Genomic DNA, 18,624 nt, shown 5'->3' with positions numbered 1-18,624 from the left:
ACCAGTCCTTATAAGAACTTTTGTGGACCAAGCAGGTTGTGTATTAGTGTTTAGCAGACTGTACGTCAGTCCCTATACCGCTGAAGGACTGCTGCAGTATAGGGCAGCGGTCAGCAGTGGTGCACGTCAACCCTATCTATTGTGGACCGATAGCGGTCCTTACAGAACAGCAGACTGTACCGCACTCAAGCCTATGTACCGTAGCACCCTATACCAAGTTACCAGTCCTTATAAGAACTTTTGTGGACCAAGCAGGTTGTGTATTAGTGTTTAGCAGACTGTACGTCAGTCCCTATACCGCTGAAGGACTGCTGCAGTATAGGGCAGCGGTCAGCAGTGGTGCACGTCAACCCTATCTATTGTGGACCGATAGCGGTCCTTACAGAACAGCAGACTGTACCGCACTCAAGCCTATGTACCGTAGCACCCTATACCAAGTTACCAGTCCTTATAAGAACTTTTGTGGAACAAGCAGGTTGTGTGTTAGTGATTAGCAGACTGTACGTCAGTCCCTATACCGCTGAAGGACTGCTGCAGTATAGGTGAGCGGTCAGCAGTGGTGCACGTCAACCCTATCTATTGTGGACCGATAGCGGTCCTTACAGAACAGCAGACTGTACCGCACTCAAGCCTATGTACCGTAGCACCCTATACCAAGTTACCAGTCCTTATAAGAACTTTTGTGGACCAAGCAGGTTGTGTATTAGTGTTTAGCAGACTGTACGTCAGTCCCTATACCGCTGAAGGACTGCTGCAGTATAGGGCAGCGGTCAGCAGTGGTGCACGTCAACCCTATCTATTGTGGACCGATAGCGGTCCTTACAGAACAGCAGACTGTACCGCACTCAAGCCTATGTACCGTAGCACCCTATACCAAGTTACCAGTCCTTATAAGAACTTTTGTGGACCAAGCAGGTTGTGTATTAGTGTTTAGCAGACTGTACGTCAGTCCCTATACCGCTGAAGGACTGCTGCAGTATAGGGCAGCGGTCAGCAGTGGTGCACGTCAACCCTATCTATTGTGGACCGATAGCGGTCCTTACAGAACAGCAGACTGTACCGCACTCAAGCCTATGTACCGTAGCACCCTATACCAAGTTACCAGTCCTTATAAGAACTTTTGTGGAACAAGCAGGTTGTGTGTTAGTGATTAGCAGACTGTACGTCAGTCCCTATACCGCTGAAGGACTGCTGCAGTATAGGTGAGCGGTCAGCAGTGGTGCACGTCAACCCTATCTATTGTGGACCGATAGCGGTCCTTACAGAACAGCAGACTGTACCGCACTCAAGCCTATGTACCGTAGCACCCTATACCAAGTTACCAGTCCTTATAAGAACTTTTGTGGACCAAGCAGGTTGTGTATTAGTGTTTAGCAGACTGTACGTCAGTCCCTATACCGCTGAAGGACTGCTGCAGTATAGGGCAGCGGTCAGCAGTGGTGCACGTCAACCCTATCTATTGTGGACCGATAGCGGTCCTTACAGAACAGCAGACTGTACCGCACTCAAGCCTATGTACCGTAGCACCCTATACCAAGTTACCAGTCCTTATAAGAACTTTTGTGGAACAAGCAGGTTGTGTGTTAGTGATTAGCAGACTGTACGTCAGTCCCTATACCGCTGAAGGACTGCTGCAGTATAGGGCAGCGGTCAGCAGTGGTGCACGTCAACCCTATCTATTGTGGACCGATAGCGGTCATTACAGAACAGCAGACTGTACCGCACTCAAGCCTATGTACCGTAGCACCCTATACCAAGTTACCAGTCCTTATAAGAACTTTTGTGGAACAAGCAGGTTGTGTGTTAGTGATTAGCAGACTGTACGTCAGTCCCTATACCGCTGAAGGACTGCTGCAGTATAGGGCAGCGGTCAGCAGTGGTGCACGTCAACCCTATCTATTGTGGACCGATAGCGGTCCTTACAGAACAGCAGACTGTACCGCACTCAAGCCTATGTACCGTAGCACCCTATACCAAGTTACCAGTCCTTATAAGAACTTTTGTGGACCAAGCAGGTTGTGTATTAGTGTTTAGCAGACTGTACGTCAGTCCCTATACCGCTGAAGGACTGCTGCAGTATAGGGCAGCGGTCAGCAGTGGTGCACGTCAACCCTATCTATTGTGGACCGATAGCGGTCCTTACAGAACAGCAGACTGTACCGCACTCAAGCCTATGTACCGTAGCACCCTATACCAAGTTACCAGTCCTTATAAGAACTTTTGTGGAACAAGCAGGTTGTGTGTTAGTGATTAGCAGACTGTACGTCAGTCCCTATACCGCTGAAGGACTGCTGCAGTATAGGGCAGCGGTCAGCAGTGGTGCACGTCAACCCTATCTATTGTGGACCGATAGCGGTCCTTACAGAACAGCAGACTGTACCGCACTCAAGCCTATGTACCGTAGCACCCTATACCAAGTTACCAGTCCTTATAAGAACTTTTGTGGAACAAGTGAGTTGTGAATGTTTAGCAGACTGCAGCAGAAGGGCAGCAGTCAAGTATAATATCCTTTCTATATTTGGAAGAAAGAATATTATACATGTACAAGCCTATTACTGTACCACTGATACCAGTCCTGAAAAGAACCTTTGTGGAACTAATAATAACAGCAAGTCTTTAAAATTACCCTCACTGCCTGACAACACTGCTTCCTTCCTGTCCCTATACAAATTGGCAAAAAAAGAGAACGATTAGTGGTTACTGGAACAGCTCTTTTGTGGACCTTGATAGTAACAGCTAATGATGATGATGATGATGATGATGATGAAAGACTAATCTGGCTGTCCCTGTAGCATACACCGTCCTTTCCCTTTCTCTAAACTAACAAAAAACACTCAGGCTGCTGCAAGAATCAGCAGCACAGCAAACCTATCAACACCTAACACCTATACCAGTCCTGAAAAGAACTTTTGTGTACCAAATAGCTAGTGGTTTATCTCTCCCTACTCCACACAGGAACCTGTCCCTATCGTAACAGAAGAAAGAATGTAAAATGGCCACCGGATCGGGTGTATTTATAGGTTAGGGGGAATGTACAAGTGTCCATGTGCTGTCATGTCTCAAGTGGCTGTCCTGTATCACATGATAAACGTGTCACCAAAGGTTAAAGTTCTTGTATACATTAAACACGTAAGTCCGCCGCGGCGAACGACGGAAAAAGGCGTTCGAACGTGCGGACCGCGAATGTCGGAAATTCGCCGCGAAACGACCGCCGGGCGAAACGTTCGTCCATCACTAGTCAGGGAGCCCACCCAAGCAGCCTGGCAGCAGGTCCTGGGCCATGGATACACAAATTACATTACACATGCTGTCTTTCTTGTGTTTGGCTTTTACTTGTGGAATCTGTCCACTAGAAAAGTCATCATAAGACAAAACTCATGCAATGTTCCAGCAGTCTGAAAAAGTGGAATTAATGTATCTTCATAGATTCCTTGAGGGAGCTTGATGATAAATATTTCTGTCCTAAGTGGAGGAGCTTATCCAATTCAGTCTGCAGGAGGGCCGCCATATTTCCTCTGACCATTAACCTGTACAAGATTAATATTACTCCTTTCCTTACACTCCAGAAGGGAAGCTTTATTGTATTTATTTAGAGAATTTATCCTAGCCTCACCCTCACTGTTCATCACGTTGTTGTCCATCATTAGAGAATAATCTGCTCTCTCCATGGGATCAGAGGCTGAACTGAGCTTTTTTCCATGCTCTGATTGGGAGAAGCAGACAGAATCACCAGTCTCCTCCATGGGACATTATCAGTGGGTAAGAGGCTTGCCCTAAGTCCCCTCCAAAAGCCCCCGTCCCAGTTGGGTCTGTCACATGATGTAATTGCACAATTGTACACATAGATCCTGAAGCTTGAACATGTCAGTTAAGATTTACATTTTTTGTTTGACTAGCAGAATTGACCAAAATGATAGATAGTGTGATGATCATGGGCCTATTTTCTGGTGCTTCCAACGCACCACACTGTATCTCGCATGTAATAGATATGCGTTCGCTCAACAAAAATCCTCACACTGGTATATTTATTGATCCGGAGAGCATTTTAACATCAAAGTACATCAAAGAGAGAGGCTTTGATGATGTCACAATGCTCGCCAGGGAACGCGGAGCGGTAATTATACCAGTGTAAGGATTTGTTCAACTAACACATGTGGCATATCTATCTATTACCTTATTTGAAAGTGTGGTCAGATTTTAGGTGAGAGCACATCAGGTGGAGGATACACAAAGTACAAATTTAATTGTGAGCACTGAGCACAGTGTTGTGGGATTCAACAAGAAGTCTTGCAGGAATATACTTACTAATTTTATGTGAACACTTCTTCAGTACATTTGTATACTGTAGTTACAAATGCATGGACTGGTTATATGAATTTCACTTATGTTTGTTTTATATATGTTATTTTGAGTCACAAAGGTTAAAGGTGTAACCGCACAAGTTCATATTATTTAGTATAGTGGTTTTATGATATAATAGAAGGATTTCTATATTGAAGGTGGAGCGCGGCACTATTTGATTTGTTTATTGAGTATAGCACAATTATATGGGAGTGTGCAGGGTGTGATTGATTCACCAAACATACACAGTGGGTATATACATTAAATTATTTTAATTTTTTCTTATATAAATATTATAGATACTCGCAAGGACTCAACCCACAAAAAAAAAAAATATACTATTAACGGAAAGATATTTCAGATGAGGGACCATTTGCACTAGATCTCTCCAAAATCTGGCACTAATGTGTGTAAATGAGACATAGAAACAGAAAAGTGACAGCAGAAAAGGACTGTGTAGACCATTGACTCTGCCCATTTTTAATGTTTTTGGGGTGTTTTTTTTCCGTTAACTTTATTGTCAGAATATCAATCTATATTTGTCCCATGCATGTTTGAAGCAATTTACTGTTGACTGTCGCACTACCTCTGCTGATGGTTTATTCCAAACATCAACTACCCTTTCAGTAAAATAATACATTCTAGGATTTGTTTTGAACTTTCCTCCAGTTAGTTTGAGGTCATGTGTTCTTGAGTTTGGGTTCATATTGAAAAAACTGTCCTCCTGAACCTTATTCAACCCCTTGATGTATTTGAAGGTTTCAATCATATCTCCCCTTCCCCTTCTTTCCTCCAGACTGTACATATTATGTTCCTGAAGTCACTCTCTATATATTTTATCCACCAAACCTTTCATCACTTTTGTTACCCATATCTTTTGTATTAGATCATTATGTGGAACTGTATTAAATACCTTGCTGAAATCTAGGTATGCTATGTCCAAAGCACCACCCTGATCCAAAACATTGGTAATATACCGTAGTCAAAAAATTCAATCAGATTAGTCTAACATGATCTGCCCTCTGTAAAGCCATGCTGCTTTGCGTCCAGAAAGCTGTGTATTTTTTAAGCGATCAATGATCCTTCTTTTCAGGCGTGATTCCATTAACTTGAATAAAACTGTAATTGCCAATTTCTACCTTGCTGCCCTTCTTGTGAATAGGTACAATATTAGCAGTCATGGGGTACATCTCCTGTTAGAAGAGATTGATTAAAAACATCTGTTATTGGTCCAAAAACTTTATTTCAAAGTTCTCTTAGCCCTTGTACACACGGTCGGAGATTCCGACAACCAAATCCGACGGATTCTGTCCGTCGGATTTTGTCTGACGGATCTTGTCCGAAACTGTTGCATACACATGGTCGGACGAAGTTGTCGGAAAATCCAATCGTTCAGAACGTGATGACGTTATTTCGTTACGACGGGACTACGTTCAGGCTAGTAGCCAATAGCTTTGGTGTAGGAATTTGATCTGAGCATGCATGGCACTTTGTCCAATCGGAATTCTCTACACATGATCGGGGTATGATCGGACCAAAATATTTCCAGCAAGTCTGAAAATTTGGTCCGACGGATATTCCGACGGAAACAGTCCGATGCATACCACACACAGTAGGATTATCCGACAAAACGGTCCGATAGGACACATTCCGATGGATTCTCTGACCATGTGTACAAGGGCTAAGAACTCTGGGGTGAATAACATCAGGGCCGATTGCTTTATTAAGCTGTAACTGAGCCAGTTCCTCTGTGTCCAGAAATAAAAAAAATGAACCGTCATTACTAGAACCAATATGATTCCCCAACTTGTTACTGTTAGTGTAATTTATTTCTGTGAAGACTAAACAGAAGTAATTGTTTAAATGGTTTACTACATCCAGGTCTCTATGATCGGTACGTGTATTTTACAATAAGTCCAATTGTCAGTGGAAAGCAGAACATTTAGGACAAAATTAGCAAACATCCATAATCAATGCCCCTTATTTGTTTCCCACAGCTATACCACTTTCAGCTAAAAGTTTTCAAGGCAGTTAAAGCTGATAATGGTTCCTATCGATGTGAAGTCACTGCACCGGACCAACGTGAAAACTGCACGTTCACTGTCTCAGTACAAGGTAAGCATACATATCAGAAGGGAACAGTTTGAATTAAATAACAAATAGTGTGCTGATCATACAGTATATAGTATGTGTTTAAGGCACTTGAGCAGTCATACATATCTGTCTTGTTAAAGTGTTACAAAACTCAGGACCCTGCATTCACTATATCTGGTCTCCCACAGTACACAGAACATGGAAATGCAATTATTTTAGTAAAAATAAACTGTTAAATACCTTTTCTCGTCAGCAATATATAGCAGTCTTGAGACTTCTATCAGTGTCAGGCCAGGCACTGTTTAAAGCTTGTAGGAGAAGTTTCTATTCTCCTCTGACTGTCCTATGCAGCTGCAGGACCCCTGACCTTCTGTCTGAACAGTGCTGATTGGCCCTGTGCTGATTATATGCACCATTCCAAGAAAAAGAAGAAAACAATTTCTTAAGCTTGTTCAGAGTCCCTTTTAGGGCTCTGTACGGTCAGGGGATAGATTTGGGACTGTTGAAGGGGAGGATACGAGAAGACAGGCTCAACACCTTCGGTTCCACAAGGAGTATAACAAGCATGCTTCACTGCATATATACAGACTAATTTTACTGTTGTGGGTTTAGTAACACTTTCATGAATATCCCAAGGGGATTCCGTAGTGGGGCCTGATGATCACGTTTTGGCATGAGTGTTTGGGAGAACATATGTCTAGAAGTGATATTGGGTGGCTGCACGTTGAGTGACCTCCATGTGTAGGATAAATCAGCACATAAATGAAAGACTGAACAAGTGTAATGCCCACAGTCTGCTGGGTAGGAAATGGATGAACCCTTGCAGAACTAAAACTGGTCATACATTGATCAAATTTCATCCAGTTCTTCAGGAAAATTTGCTTCATTGGTTGACCATCTTCCTCATTCTTCAATTGAAAATCAAAGAAGCTGGGTGGAAATTGTCATTTGTATTCTGTTCTGGCATTCTGACAGCAGCTTTCAGAATACATAAGCCACGGAGGGAGATTTGTCCATCTGGACTGGTTTTATCATACCCACCTCTCTGCAGCAGCATCGGTGTTATGCTACAGCTGTCCCATGTTGGCTCTAAGACTGAGAACAAATTCATTACAATACCGTTTATTGCTCAGTTCTAGGTCTGCTTGCAGCAGAGAGAAGTGACTATCAGTGACTGCTCTCTGTTCTTCTCCTTGAGCACTCAATGGAGCACTGAGCTGGAGAGGGGACGGGCACAGCTGGCTTCAGCTCAATTATACAGCGGGGTGGATCCTGACAACATGGTCAGCTCTGCTACATCAGCTGACAGCAGGTTGTGGCCCACTGTCAGCCAACTTTGGGTCACATGAGTGCAAAAGTAAGTGAACTTCTGTGATCCACAAGAGAAGTATGACAAAATACTAGAGGCAGAAGGTTTTTTATGTTACTGCATTCTCTGCAGTAAGGTAAAAACCTTCTGCATGCAGCTCCCCTCACAGCCCCTCCCCCCCATACATACCTGAGCCAGATCTCAATCCCACTCCCCTCTGAGGTACGGGGACTTCCCAATGGCTTCCTGTGGCCTCAGAGGGGGCGGGGCCACCCGGGTATGTAAAAGGGGTTTCCCTGCCCCCTCTGACACCACAGAGAAGCCATCAGGATGTCCCCATGTGTTAGAGGGGGCGGGGATACCCAGTTACGTCACAGTGTGGCCCCGCCCTCAGTTATAGAATAACTGTTTTTGCGGTCCATCGGCGGAGCATTGCCCCAAGATGTGGTTTTTTAACATTGACACTTTTTTTGTGAAATGGTAGGGGTACAATGTACCCATTACCATTTCACACCGTGGGCGGGATCTAGTGGTCCCCTTGTTAAAGGGCGCTTCCAGATTCCAATAAGCCCCCCGTCCGCAGACCCCCACAACCACCAGGAAAGGGTTGTGGGGATGAGGCCCTTGTCCCCATCAACATGGCTACCCCAAAGCACCCTCCCCATGTTGAGTGCATGTGGCCTGGTACTGTTCAGAAGGAGGGGGCGCTCTCTCATCCCCCCTCTTTTCCTGTGGCCTGCCAGGTTGCGTGCCCAGATAAGGGTCTGGTATGGACTTTTGGGGGGACCCCACGCCATTTTCTTTCTAATTTTGGTGCAGGGTTCCAGGGTCTGGTATGGATTTTGAGGGGGGGCCCTACACCATTTTTAAAAAAGAAAATTGGTGCACGGTTCCTCTTAACCCCCCTGACGGTCTTCTCGAGTCTGGCTCGGGTGGAATTTTTGTACCATTAGCGGTAACCCCCGAGCCAGACTCGGGACCGCATCGCTGGATCCAGGAGGAGGTTTACTTACCTTCTCCCTCGGATCCAGCATTGTCTCCCCGCTGTACGAGCGAGCCGTGTCTCGCTCGATCTATCACGGAGCCGAGCTCCGTTCCCTGCGAGCGTTGCGACGCACGGGGACGGAGATCAGCGCCAAATTCAAAAAGTGAAACACACAGTATACATACGGTATAATGTAATCTTACAGATTACATTGCTGTATGTAAATATTTCACATCCCCTTTGTCCCTAGTGGTCTGCCCAGTGTCCTGCATGCAGTTTTATATTATAAAAACTGTTCTTTATGCCTGGAAACTGGAGATTTTCCATAGCAACCAAAACTGTCCCTTTACATCAAAAATTATTTTAGACCAGCTAGAAAACAGCGATAATAAATTGGAATCACTCGTAGAATTAAGGGATATTGATTTGTGGGGAGATCCGTCATCAAATATTGAAAAGTAATGACAGTGACAATTCTGCAACTGAGAAAATTTCAATGTTTTTGATTTGATTACATTATTGAATAATTTTTATTATTGTTATATTATTATTTGGTACAATTATTTATAGTTATTTATTATATTATAATTTATGATTTCATTTTTCAAACTTTATTATACCCGGGATGTCTGCTAGACTCTGGTTTGGACAGATTTAAGAGAGTTATTCCTAAGAATTACAGGACTACAATATAAAACGCCAAATTTTCATGCAAAATAATTGTACCGCTTTTAGCACCTAAAATCCGAAATAATCATACCGCCAGGGAGGTTAATATCCATACCAGACCTGAAGGGCATGGAATTTGGGGAGGCCCCCACGCAATTTTTTTTTTTTTAATTTTGGTTCAGGGTTCCCGTTAATATTCATACCAGACACAAAGCGCCTGGTTACAGATTTTTGGGGGGGCCCCCATGCCGTTTTTTTCAATGACTTTTATCTGTATTGCCAAGACCCGACAATTCATTATAGCCGCGAGTAGTTTTAAATTACTTTTTTCCTTTAGAAATGTCATTTTGTGCAGGAACTGTTCTAAACAGGGGAAAAATGCACCACTTTACAGGCATACTAGACACACCCCCCAGGTACGAAATTTAAAGGAATTTTTAACTTTTATTGTTTCACTTTAAGCATTATTAAAATCACTGCTCCCGAAAAAAACAGCCGTTTTTAAAACTTTTTTTTGCATTGATACATTGACCCAGGTCCCCAAACACTTTTTATGACAATACCATGCATATAAACCTTTAAAATTAGCACTTTTGATTTCTGCCATAGACTTTTAAAGGGTGTACCACGGCTTTCGAATTTACCGCGAACACCCCACGCTGTTCGGTGAACTGGCAAACAGCCAATGTTCAAGTCGAACATAAAGCTCATCCCTGTTGAAGATCCAAAGGTATCACTTACTGCAGAATTAAATGTTTGTTTTTTTGATGCCATCCTAGCCAAGACCAAGACCCCTGTAGTGTGTGCATTTTACTTACATATTGGCAGTCAGATATCTTAGGCAAAGCACGAGACATTTTTGCTCACTCCTTAGAGCCATTTCACAACCCATTCTGGTGCCTTGCACTAAAAAAGTTCCACTTGCTGCATCTTTGGTGATATTTCCAGTAAAACACGCATTCCATAGAAATGAATGATAACATATGTTCACCACCTAAAGTCATTGCACCATTCACACTGAGATGTACAATTGCCCTTAGAATTTTCCAGAAAAAAACACCTCATTGAATATAATATTTCTTCTTAAAAAGCAGCAATGGTTATGTAAGGTTTAGGACATTGTTTGCTGAAGGATACATGTTGATGGCTGCAAAGATGCAGAAAACAACAACTTAAGTCCCTAATGTGTAATAAACTGTCATTTTCCTGACAGCTGAACAAGTTCTACATTACAAAGTAATGTCTTTTTTTGATAATGACAAAACACAAGGCAATATTTTACCTTAAAGCATTTCTTGCCCCAAAACTTCATATTCCTGTTATGTGCCTGCTGTACCACGTACTTGTATGAGAATGTATCTTGTTCTCTTTGTATCGCTTGCTTTATATGAAATCCCTGGTGTTCCTGCCAGTCCCTCTACTTTCCTATTAAAAACCAACCACACTAAACAGGAAAGCACACCATGGTAAGTTCTCAAGCTGTGTGCTCTCCTCCAATGATCAGACTTGTCCTGCTACACCCCCACTGCACAGCATTTACTGGGAAGCTCAGTGTACTGCTGCTTCTCTTCCCCCAGCTTAGAAGCGCTTAGAAAAAAAGGGGGAAAAAGTATTTATAAAATATTTTTATGTCTTTATAAAAATATTTTGCATTTAATTTCTATTTTAAACTGAATGGGTTGCTTTGAAAGGTGATTGTTTACAATAACTTTAATGCCCTACCTCTTTATAATAGAATACAACTCTAAAACTGATAATTCAATGCTTTGTTTTATAGATGCGGGAAATGAAGGCAATATTCTGCAAGCTTTCAAGAGAACGTAAGTATATCATGCTGTCTGTTGCTATTTCTTATGTATTGTGTTTTTTGTTTTCCATGCGTGTAAATGTTGAGTGCACTATTACATACTTGGGCATAACCTGGAACTATGGTAAATCAGCGTGCCCGAGAACAGGGATGGGGCAGGGGGCTGAGTATGTAGTCAAAACAGATGATCATTATATATACGGTAAGCGTATAATTACAGAATAAGAGGCAGTATGAATATATACTGTATATCAGTTTAAGTCACAAGTAAACATAACAGTCAATATACAGTAAATCTTAGACAACAGGTAACAGTTTGCATGTTTGTTCATACACTAACTGCCAGCTATTTTTTATAACTGTCGGCATAGATTATACATACTCAGCATATATGACATAAAGTAAATGGAACAGTGAGTAGAGACACTAGTTATTCTATGTTCCTAGGGCTGTGCCAAGGACAGATGCTGCCTAGGACGTTGGTTGCTAGGACACTGGCTGCCCAGATCTCACATCATCATTGATTGCTAGGACTCAGGTGGTTGGGGCTGAATGTGCACTAAGGGCAGAATGTTCAATATGGATACTCTGACTTCAGGGCCATTCCCCACTGTGTTTTCATGAGTGCAGCCTAAAGCATGTACCTATCAGTCAGCATAGCAGTCAGTGACTATATAGAGACACAGGCCATGTAGAACAGACATTGTAGTAATACCTTCCTAAGCAGAAGCTTACTGCAATAGATCATGTTGCTACCTGCCACAGCCAGTACTCCTTAGTGTCCCCTGTGCTCTGACTGTTCCAACCTGCAAGTTGCTTTCTCCTGCCCAACACTGTGGAACCAGCAAACCTGTCTGTTGGCTGTCCCAGCATCTACACATACGTTTCCAGTAATCCACACCAGGGCCAACCACCCCTGATCTGTCTTATGGTAGTGATGCCTCTGTCAATCAGTAAGAAGTCAGAACTCAGAAGAGCAGGTAGCAAAAGCCAGCAACCCAGGAAAAAGTCAGCAGCTCCATTCCCAGGTATGTATATGGGTCAGAGGGCTGGACATTTCCCAGAGGCTAGCTAGTCAGTGCTCATAAAGTAGGATTTCTGTCTTACCTGTAAAATACTTTCCTTGCAGATCAATACATGGAACAGAAAGGGGTATTCTTAAATTCTGGTTATACTGCTACCTTCAGGAGAATTGGATGCTAACAAAGCAAAGCTATAAGGACAGCCCAGTATAACCCCTCCTACTCCCATCATGCCTTGCCTTAGTTGCAATCAAAGAGGAGTGTATCATAAGAACAAAGCGGAGGGACCTGTGTCCTGTAATGTACTCCAGGAAAAGGTCCTATTTCCACATTGTACATAATAGGACACAGAAAGAGGTATTTTGAAACAATGGGAAATGTATAAGCAATCTACCTGAGTGTGGGCAACAGAAAACAAAGCCTTATAACTGAAGCTGATATTATCTGAAGCCTGAATAGTCACCTGGAAAAAACACAACGAAAGTAATGTCACGTACACACGGTTGGAATTTCGGCCAACAAAAGACCGATGAGAGCTTTTCGTCAGAAAATGCGACCGTGCGTATGCTCCAATTTTGCTGGCTGAATTTATGCCAGCAAAAGATTGAGAGCAGGTTCTCAATTTTTCAGACGGAAAAAGTTTCCGATTGTCTGTATGCAATTCCAACACACAAAAACTCACACATGCTCAGATTCATCTATGAGACGGAAGCTATTGGCTACTGGCTATTGAACTTCCCTTTTCTAGTCCATTTGTACATATTGTACGTCACCGCATTCTTAACAGTTGGGATTTGGTGTGACCGTGTGTATGCAAGGCAGCTTGAGCGAAATCCCGTCGGAATAGCGTCGGGAAAACCATCAGCGTTTTTTCCGACCAAAATTCCGATCGTGTGTACACGGCATAAGAAGAGAAAACAAGGTAGCCCTGCAATCTGTGAAACAGATTCCTGACGCTGAAAGTTCAAGAAGCACTAACTGACCTTGTAACATTCATTCTGATGGGGAAAGAGGGAAACTTGCCTTTGAGGCCATGAATAATGAGCTGTCGAAACCACCCATCAAAAGTGGAAATAGGCGCTGGCTGTCCTCTATAGGGACTGTCAGGCAGGACAAAGAGAGAGAAAGACTGTATCTGAGAGATAAACTCAAATGGTGCATACCACCTCCAAACAATGCAGGAAAATCTCCTAAGGATGTTTGTGGAGCAGGACAGAGAAAGGGTAGAATAATGTCCCATTAAAGGTGAAGGGAAGAAACCACCTTGCTAAGAAAGGAGGCATAGGGTCTCAAGACAACCTTCTCCTAATTTAACAGGAGCTGGTCACTTACAAGTTGGGGCAGCCAACTCAAACTTGCCTCGTAGAACCATAGGTGACAAGAATGGCAACCTTGTATGTAGGGATGGGCCGAACACCCCCACATTCGGTTCGCACCAGAAAAGGCGAACAGGCAAAAAATTTGTTCGAAGACGTGTACACTGTTAAAGTCTATGGGACACAAAAATGAAAAATCAAAAGTGCTAATTTTAAAGGCTTATATGCATGGTATTGTCATAAAAAGTGTTTGGGGGCCTGGGTCCTGCCCCAGGGGACATGTATCAATGCAAAAAAAGTTTTAAAAATGGCTGTTTTTTCAGGAGCAGTGATTTTAATAATGCTTAAAGTGAAACAATAAAAGTTAAATATTAATTTAAATTTCGAACCTGGGGGGTGTCTATAGTATGCCTGTAAAGTGTTGCTTTTTTCCCCTGTTTAGAACAGTTCCTGCACAAAATGACATTTCTAAAGGAAAAAAAGTAACTTAAAACTACTCGCGGCAATAATGAATTGTTGGGTCTCGGCAATACAGATAAAAATCATTAAAAAAAACGGCATGGGGGTCCCCCCAAAAATCCATACCAGGCCCTTTGGGTCTGGTATGAATATTTGAGTTTTAAAAAACTGCAGTTTTTTTCAGGAGCAGTGATTTTAATAAGGCTTAAAGTGAAAGAAAAGTGTAATATTCCTTTAAATTTCGTACCTGGGGGGTGTCTATAGTATTCTTGTAAAGTGGAGCATGTATCCCGTGTTTATAACAGTCTGACAGCAAAATTAAGTTTCTAAAGGAAAAAAGTCATGACAATAACTTGCATATTAACCTTTAAAATTAGCATTTTGATTTCTCCCATAGACTTTTAAAGGGTGTTCCGAGGCTTTCGAATTTGCTGCTAACACCCCAAATTGTTCGCTATTTGGCGAACAGGCGAACAGCCAATGTTTGAGTCAAACTCGTATTCAACCCGGACATAAAGCTCATCCCTACTTGTGAGTAAGGAGAGAGAGAGGAATAATCTTCATAGGCTCAAAAGGCACACTAATGCCGCATACACACGATCAGACTATCCGGCGGACAACCCACCGGACTTTGCACCGGAGGTCTGCCTGACTATGGCGGGAGTCCGCCGGACTTTTGAAATGAACGGACTTGCCCACACATGGAGAAAAGTCCGCTCATTTTGAACGTGGCTCCAGGTAGATGGAACTAGTGAAGCAAGTCAATGTCACCGCCTCCATCAGCGAGATTGACACCTCGCGAGCCCTGTCACCTGGTATGGATTTAAAGTGGAAGCCCTACGCCGAAAAAATGGCATGGGGTCCCCAAAGTCCATAGCAGACCCTTATCTGACTACTCAGCCTGGTCGGTCAGGAAAGGGGGTGGGGACGAGTGAGCACTCCCTCCTGAGCCATACCAGGCCATGTGCCCTCAACATGGGGTGGTGCTTTGGGGAAGGGTTGGGCCCTACTGCCCCCCCACCTCAAAGTTCCTTGTCCCCATGTTGATGAGGACAAGGGCCTCTTCCCGACAACCCTGGCCGTTGGTTGTCGGGGTCTGCTGGCGGGGGGCTTATCAGAATCCAGGAGCCTACTTTAATAAGGGGGCCCCCATATTCCGGCCCCCTACCCTATGTGAATGAGTATGGGGTACGATGTACCCCTACCCATTCACCTGGGGAAAAAAGTGTACATAAAAAAACACAACACAGGTTTTTAAAATACTTTATTCGACAGCTCCGGGGGTCTTTTCTTCTTCCGTCTTTGGGGGTCTTCTTTCTTCTTGTCCGCTATCTTCTGCTCTTTTACTAGCTCTTTTACTAGCGGAGGAGTCCGGCTTTCTCCTTCGTCGCTACCGCCGTCCGGGGGTCTTCTTCTGACTTCGGGGGTCTTGTCCCGCTATTCGGGGGTCTTGTCCCGCTCTTCGGTTCTTCTTGCTGGGCCTCCGCTATCTTCTTACAGCTCTTTTACTAGCGTTGGCCCAGTCTTCTGTCGCCATTGCCGCAGCCGCCGCCTTCTGCTTCTTTTTCTCTTCTTCTTCTTCTCCTTCTTCCAATGATGATGCGGCGCTCTGTCTGGCCGTAATGGCAAGGACACCGTTTTTTCGGCGTAGGGCTTCCCCTTTAAATCCATACCAGGTGACGGGGCTCGTGAGGTGTCAATCTCGCCAATGGAGGCGGCGACATTGACTTCCTTCGCTAGTTCCGTCTACCTAGAGCCACGTTCAAAATGAACAGATTTTTCTCCTTGTGTGGGCAAGTCCGTTCATTTCAAAAGTCCGGCGGACTAGCACACAGACAGGCGGATTGTCCCCCGGACTGCCGAGTCTGGTGGACAATTTTGAGTCAAAACTTCAGAGTGCGCACACAGAATCATGTGTATCCTTATAGGCAGCAGGGAGCCCAAGTTCTGTCTGGTAAATTATAGTGAGGGTTACGGCTCAGGAGGCTAGATCGAAAGTACTTAGAGATGCGCACTCTGTAAAAAAGGCTTCGTTTGAAACATGGGCAGCAATCCCAAAATAATGTTGCCCCAGAAACGGTGGTATTTTTCTTCTTTCTGGCCCCGGCATGTTACCTAATATGTCGCACCGGTTTCTCCAAGTTAACCCCTGGGGAGTACAAAGAAGCAGGAAGAAGACACCCCACCCCACAATAAAAGGGTCAAAGCCTTTAATCGTTGCATGGTGCTCTGAGGACTCCCTGTAGTTCCTGCCAGCTTACTAGATCATGTAGACAAGAAATAAAGAACAAGCCCCAATCCACAGTTTTTGCTCATCTGGTGGGTATACCACCTAGGGGGTCTTCAGGGTCTGGGTTTCACCATAATGGTGGAACTTGACCCTGAATCTGTAGAGCAGCCTATCTCAACGTGCTGCACCATGTGCCTTGGTGATCATCCAGTGCAGGATCCAGTGCCTGGAAGGCAACATTACAGACTGTCCTCACATCTTCTATCTGGCGGGGTTCAGGTACTGTCCCCTAGGCCAAACTCAAGAGGTAACTGACCCGGAAGCTGCAGTGCCGATAAAATACCACCAAAAGAAAGCTCTACTTGGATGAAAAAAATGCTAACAATTTAATTTGGGTGCAGTGTTGCATGACCGCGGAATTATCATTCAAAGTGTGAGAGCGCTGAAAGCTGGAAATTGGCCTGGTCAGGAAGGGGGTATAAGTGCCCAGTAGGCAAGTGGTTAACATTTACTGTATATGAGACTCTCATGTAGAATAAGCATCTGGTATAAATGAATGGAATCCCCTGCCGCTCTGTTAACAAACAGGACAAAGCAGCTGGGATCTGTCATTTTGCCAGCAATTTAAACACACCTTTTTTCTTCGTAAATGTCAGTTTTGCTGCAATAGGTTATATACATCACACATATACGGCACTTCACAGGCAGAGTCAGAGTCCCCCAAGCATGTCATTTAAAGAAATTTAGCATTTTTATGTTTCATTTTCAGCATTACTGAAATAGCTGTTTCCTTCCAAACAAAGTTTTCTTTAGGGTATGTCCTCCAGGTTGCCTAGCCTGCCATGCCATTTGTTTCTCAATACCTTGCCCTTTAGCCTAAAAAATGGCCATTATGTTTTTTAGAATAACCGACTCCTTGATTTCAGTGGTGTTCAGATATTGTACCTGTACTTTAGTAATGTCCAGCCGGCCTGTCCTGAACCTAACCCAGGCTTGGCTCATCACTAATGATTATATAACAGAAGTGAGTCTTCATAGATTTTGTTGTGTGAATATTCTCAAACCTTATAGTAAATCAGCCACTTCCTCTCACTATGTAGTCACCAGGATCTTTGTGCTCACCAGGAATAATATAATACAATGTATTTAAAGCTTGCCTGGAGTATGCAAAGTTGCTAATGTTGCATGTTGGAATGTTTAAAACCAGAACTTTAAACATGGCTAATGTTACTTTGTTTTTGTCTTTAGAACCAGCGCAGAGGGAAAAAGAAGAGATGATGCTGGGGAACTTGATTTCAGCGCCCTCCTCAAAAAAACGTAATAAACTTTTTCTGGATGCAAACTGACAAATATTTAGAAATATCTGTTTTAACCTTATTTTACCTGTTCACAAATGTTTTGCTGCTTGGTGTTTATATGTGCTTTGGGATGTACAGTATAATATTAAATATTGGTATATTATTAAATTAAAGTAGTATTAAAACAAATACACATTGCAGCTTACCCATTTTTAGATGTGGCACTGCTTTAGTTTTCTTTGTGTAGACTTTTTGCTATATTTTCAGCTGTTATTCTGACTGGTAAGTCTGTTATTTTTTTTTCTTCTCTTAACAGACCAAACTGTCCAGAAAAAGTGTCAGTTAGAGGGTTGAGATAAACCATGTCACATTGATAGGGGGCTTACAATGGTCAGCTTTTATTTATTTATATAAAACCTTTATCCCAAAAGGAAAAGAAAAACTGCTGTTGTAACTGCTTAAAGCGGAGTTCCACCCAAAATGAAATCTGGCACTTTTTGTGGTGGGAGTGGGTACCGGGATTTGGCAGGTACCCGCTCCCACTTCCGGATGAGATCACCACGACAATCTCTAAATATTTTTGGACCCTCCTCCTTCCACTTGCTGCACTCTAAGACACACACAGGTTATAGAAGATAGCCGGACCATTCACAAAGCACAGTGCAACTTGTGCATGGGCTGTACAAAACCGGCTGTGAAGCCTGAAGGATTCACTGTCAGTTCTTCTTAGTGAAGATGCGGCTCGGAGTTCCGACATTGCTGGATCCCTGGACAGGTAAGTGTACTTATATTAAAGGTAGCAGCTAAAAAAATATATCTGTTCCTGAAATTCTTTTAGCCATTAAATCTCTCAAAACACACACAGGTCCAGATAGACTATCTGCTCTTTATTATAAAAAAAATTCAGATTTTTTAGCCCCTCAATTGTCAAATTATCATAATGCTATATTGCAAGGTAATAATTTAAATTCTCATACACTCCTTTCTTCTATATGCATGATACCAAAACCAAATTCTGACAATACTACCTTGCTAATTTTTGCCCTATTTCTCTTCTCAAATATGGTGCTAAAATCCTCATTATAATTTATGCA

The 18,624-nt window shown here is 43.1% G+C and overlaps 1 protein-coding gene across 5 annotated transcripts in view; it reads left to right on the top strand.

Moving 5' to 3' along the window:
• Positions 1 to 18,624, top strand: part of LOC143934174 (myosin-binding protein C, fast-type-like) — a 242,826-nt gene that overhangs the window by 92,306 nt on the left and 131,896 nt on the right. For all 5 annotated transcript variants that reach the window (XM_077457560.1, XM_077457562.1, XM_077457563.1 and 2 more), the window contains 3 exons: positions 6,339 to 6,456; positions 11,176 to 11,218; positions 17,481 to 17,549. In XM_077457560.1, the coding sequence (XP_077313686.1) occupies positions 6,339 to 6,456; positions 11,176 to 11,218; positions 17,481 to 17,549 (230 nt within the window). The remainder of the gene's footprint in view (positions 1 to 6,338; positions 6,457 to 11,175; positions 11,219 to 17,480; positions 17,550 to 18,624) is intronic.

This window comes from Lithobates pipiens, unplaced genomic scaffold, assembly GCF_037356315.1.
Source record: "Lithobates pipiens isolate NorthernLeopardFrog02 unplaced genomic scaffold, aLitPip1_a1.2 Scaffold_27, whole genome shotgun sequence".
In the NCBI taxonomy this organism is placed as follows: Eukaryota; Metazoa; Chordata; class Amphibia; order Anura; family Ranidae; genus Lithobates; species Lithobates pipiens.
Note: the sequence above shows the minus strand (reverse complement) of the source record. Positions and strands in the feature narration are given on the sequence as shown.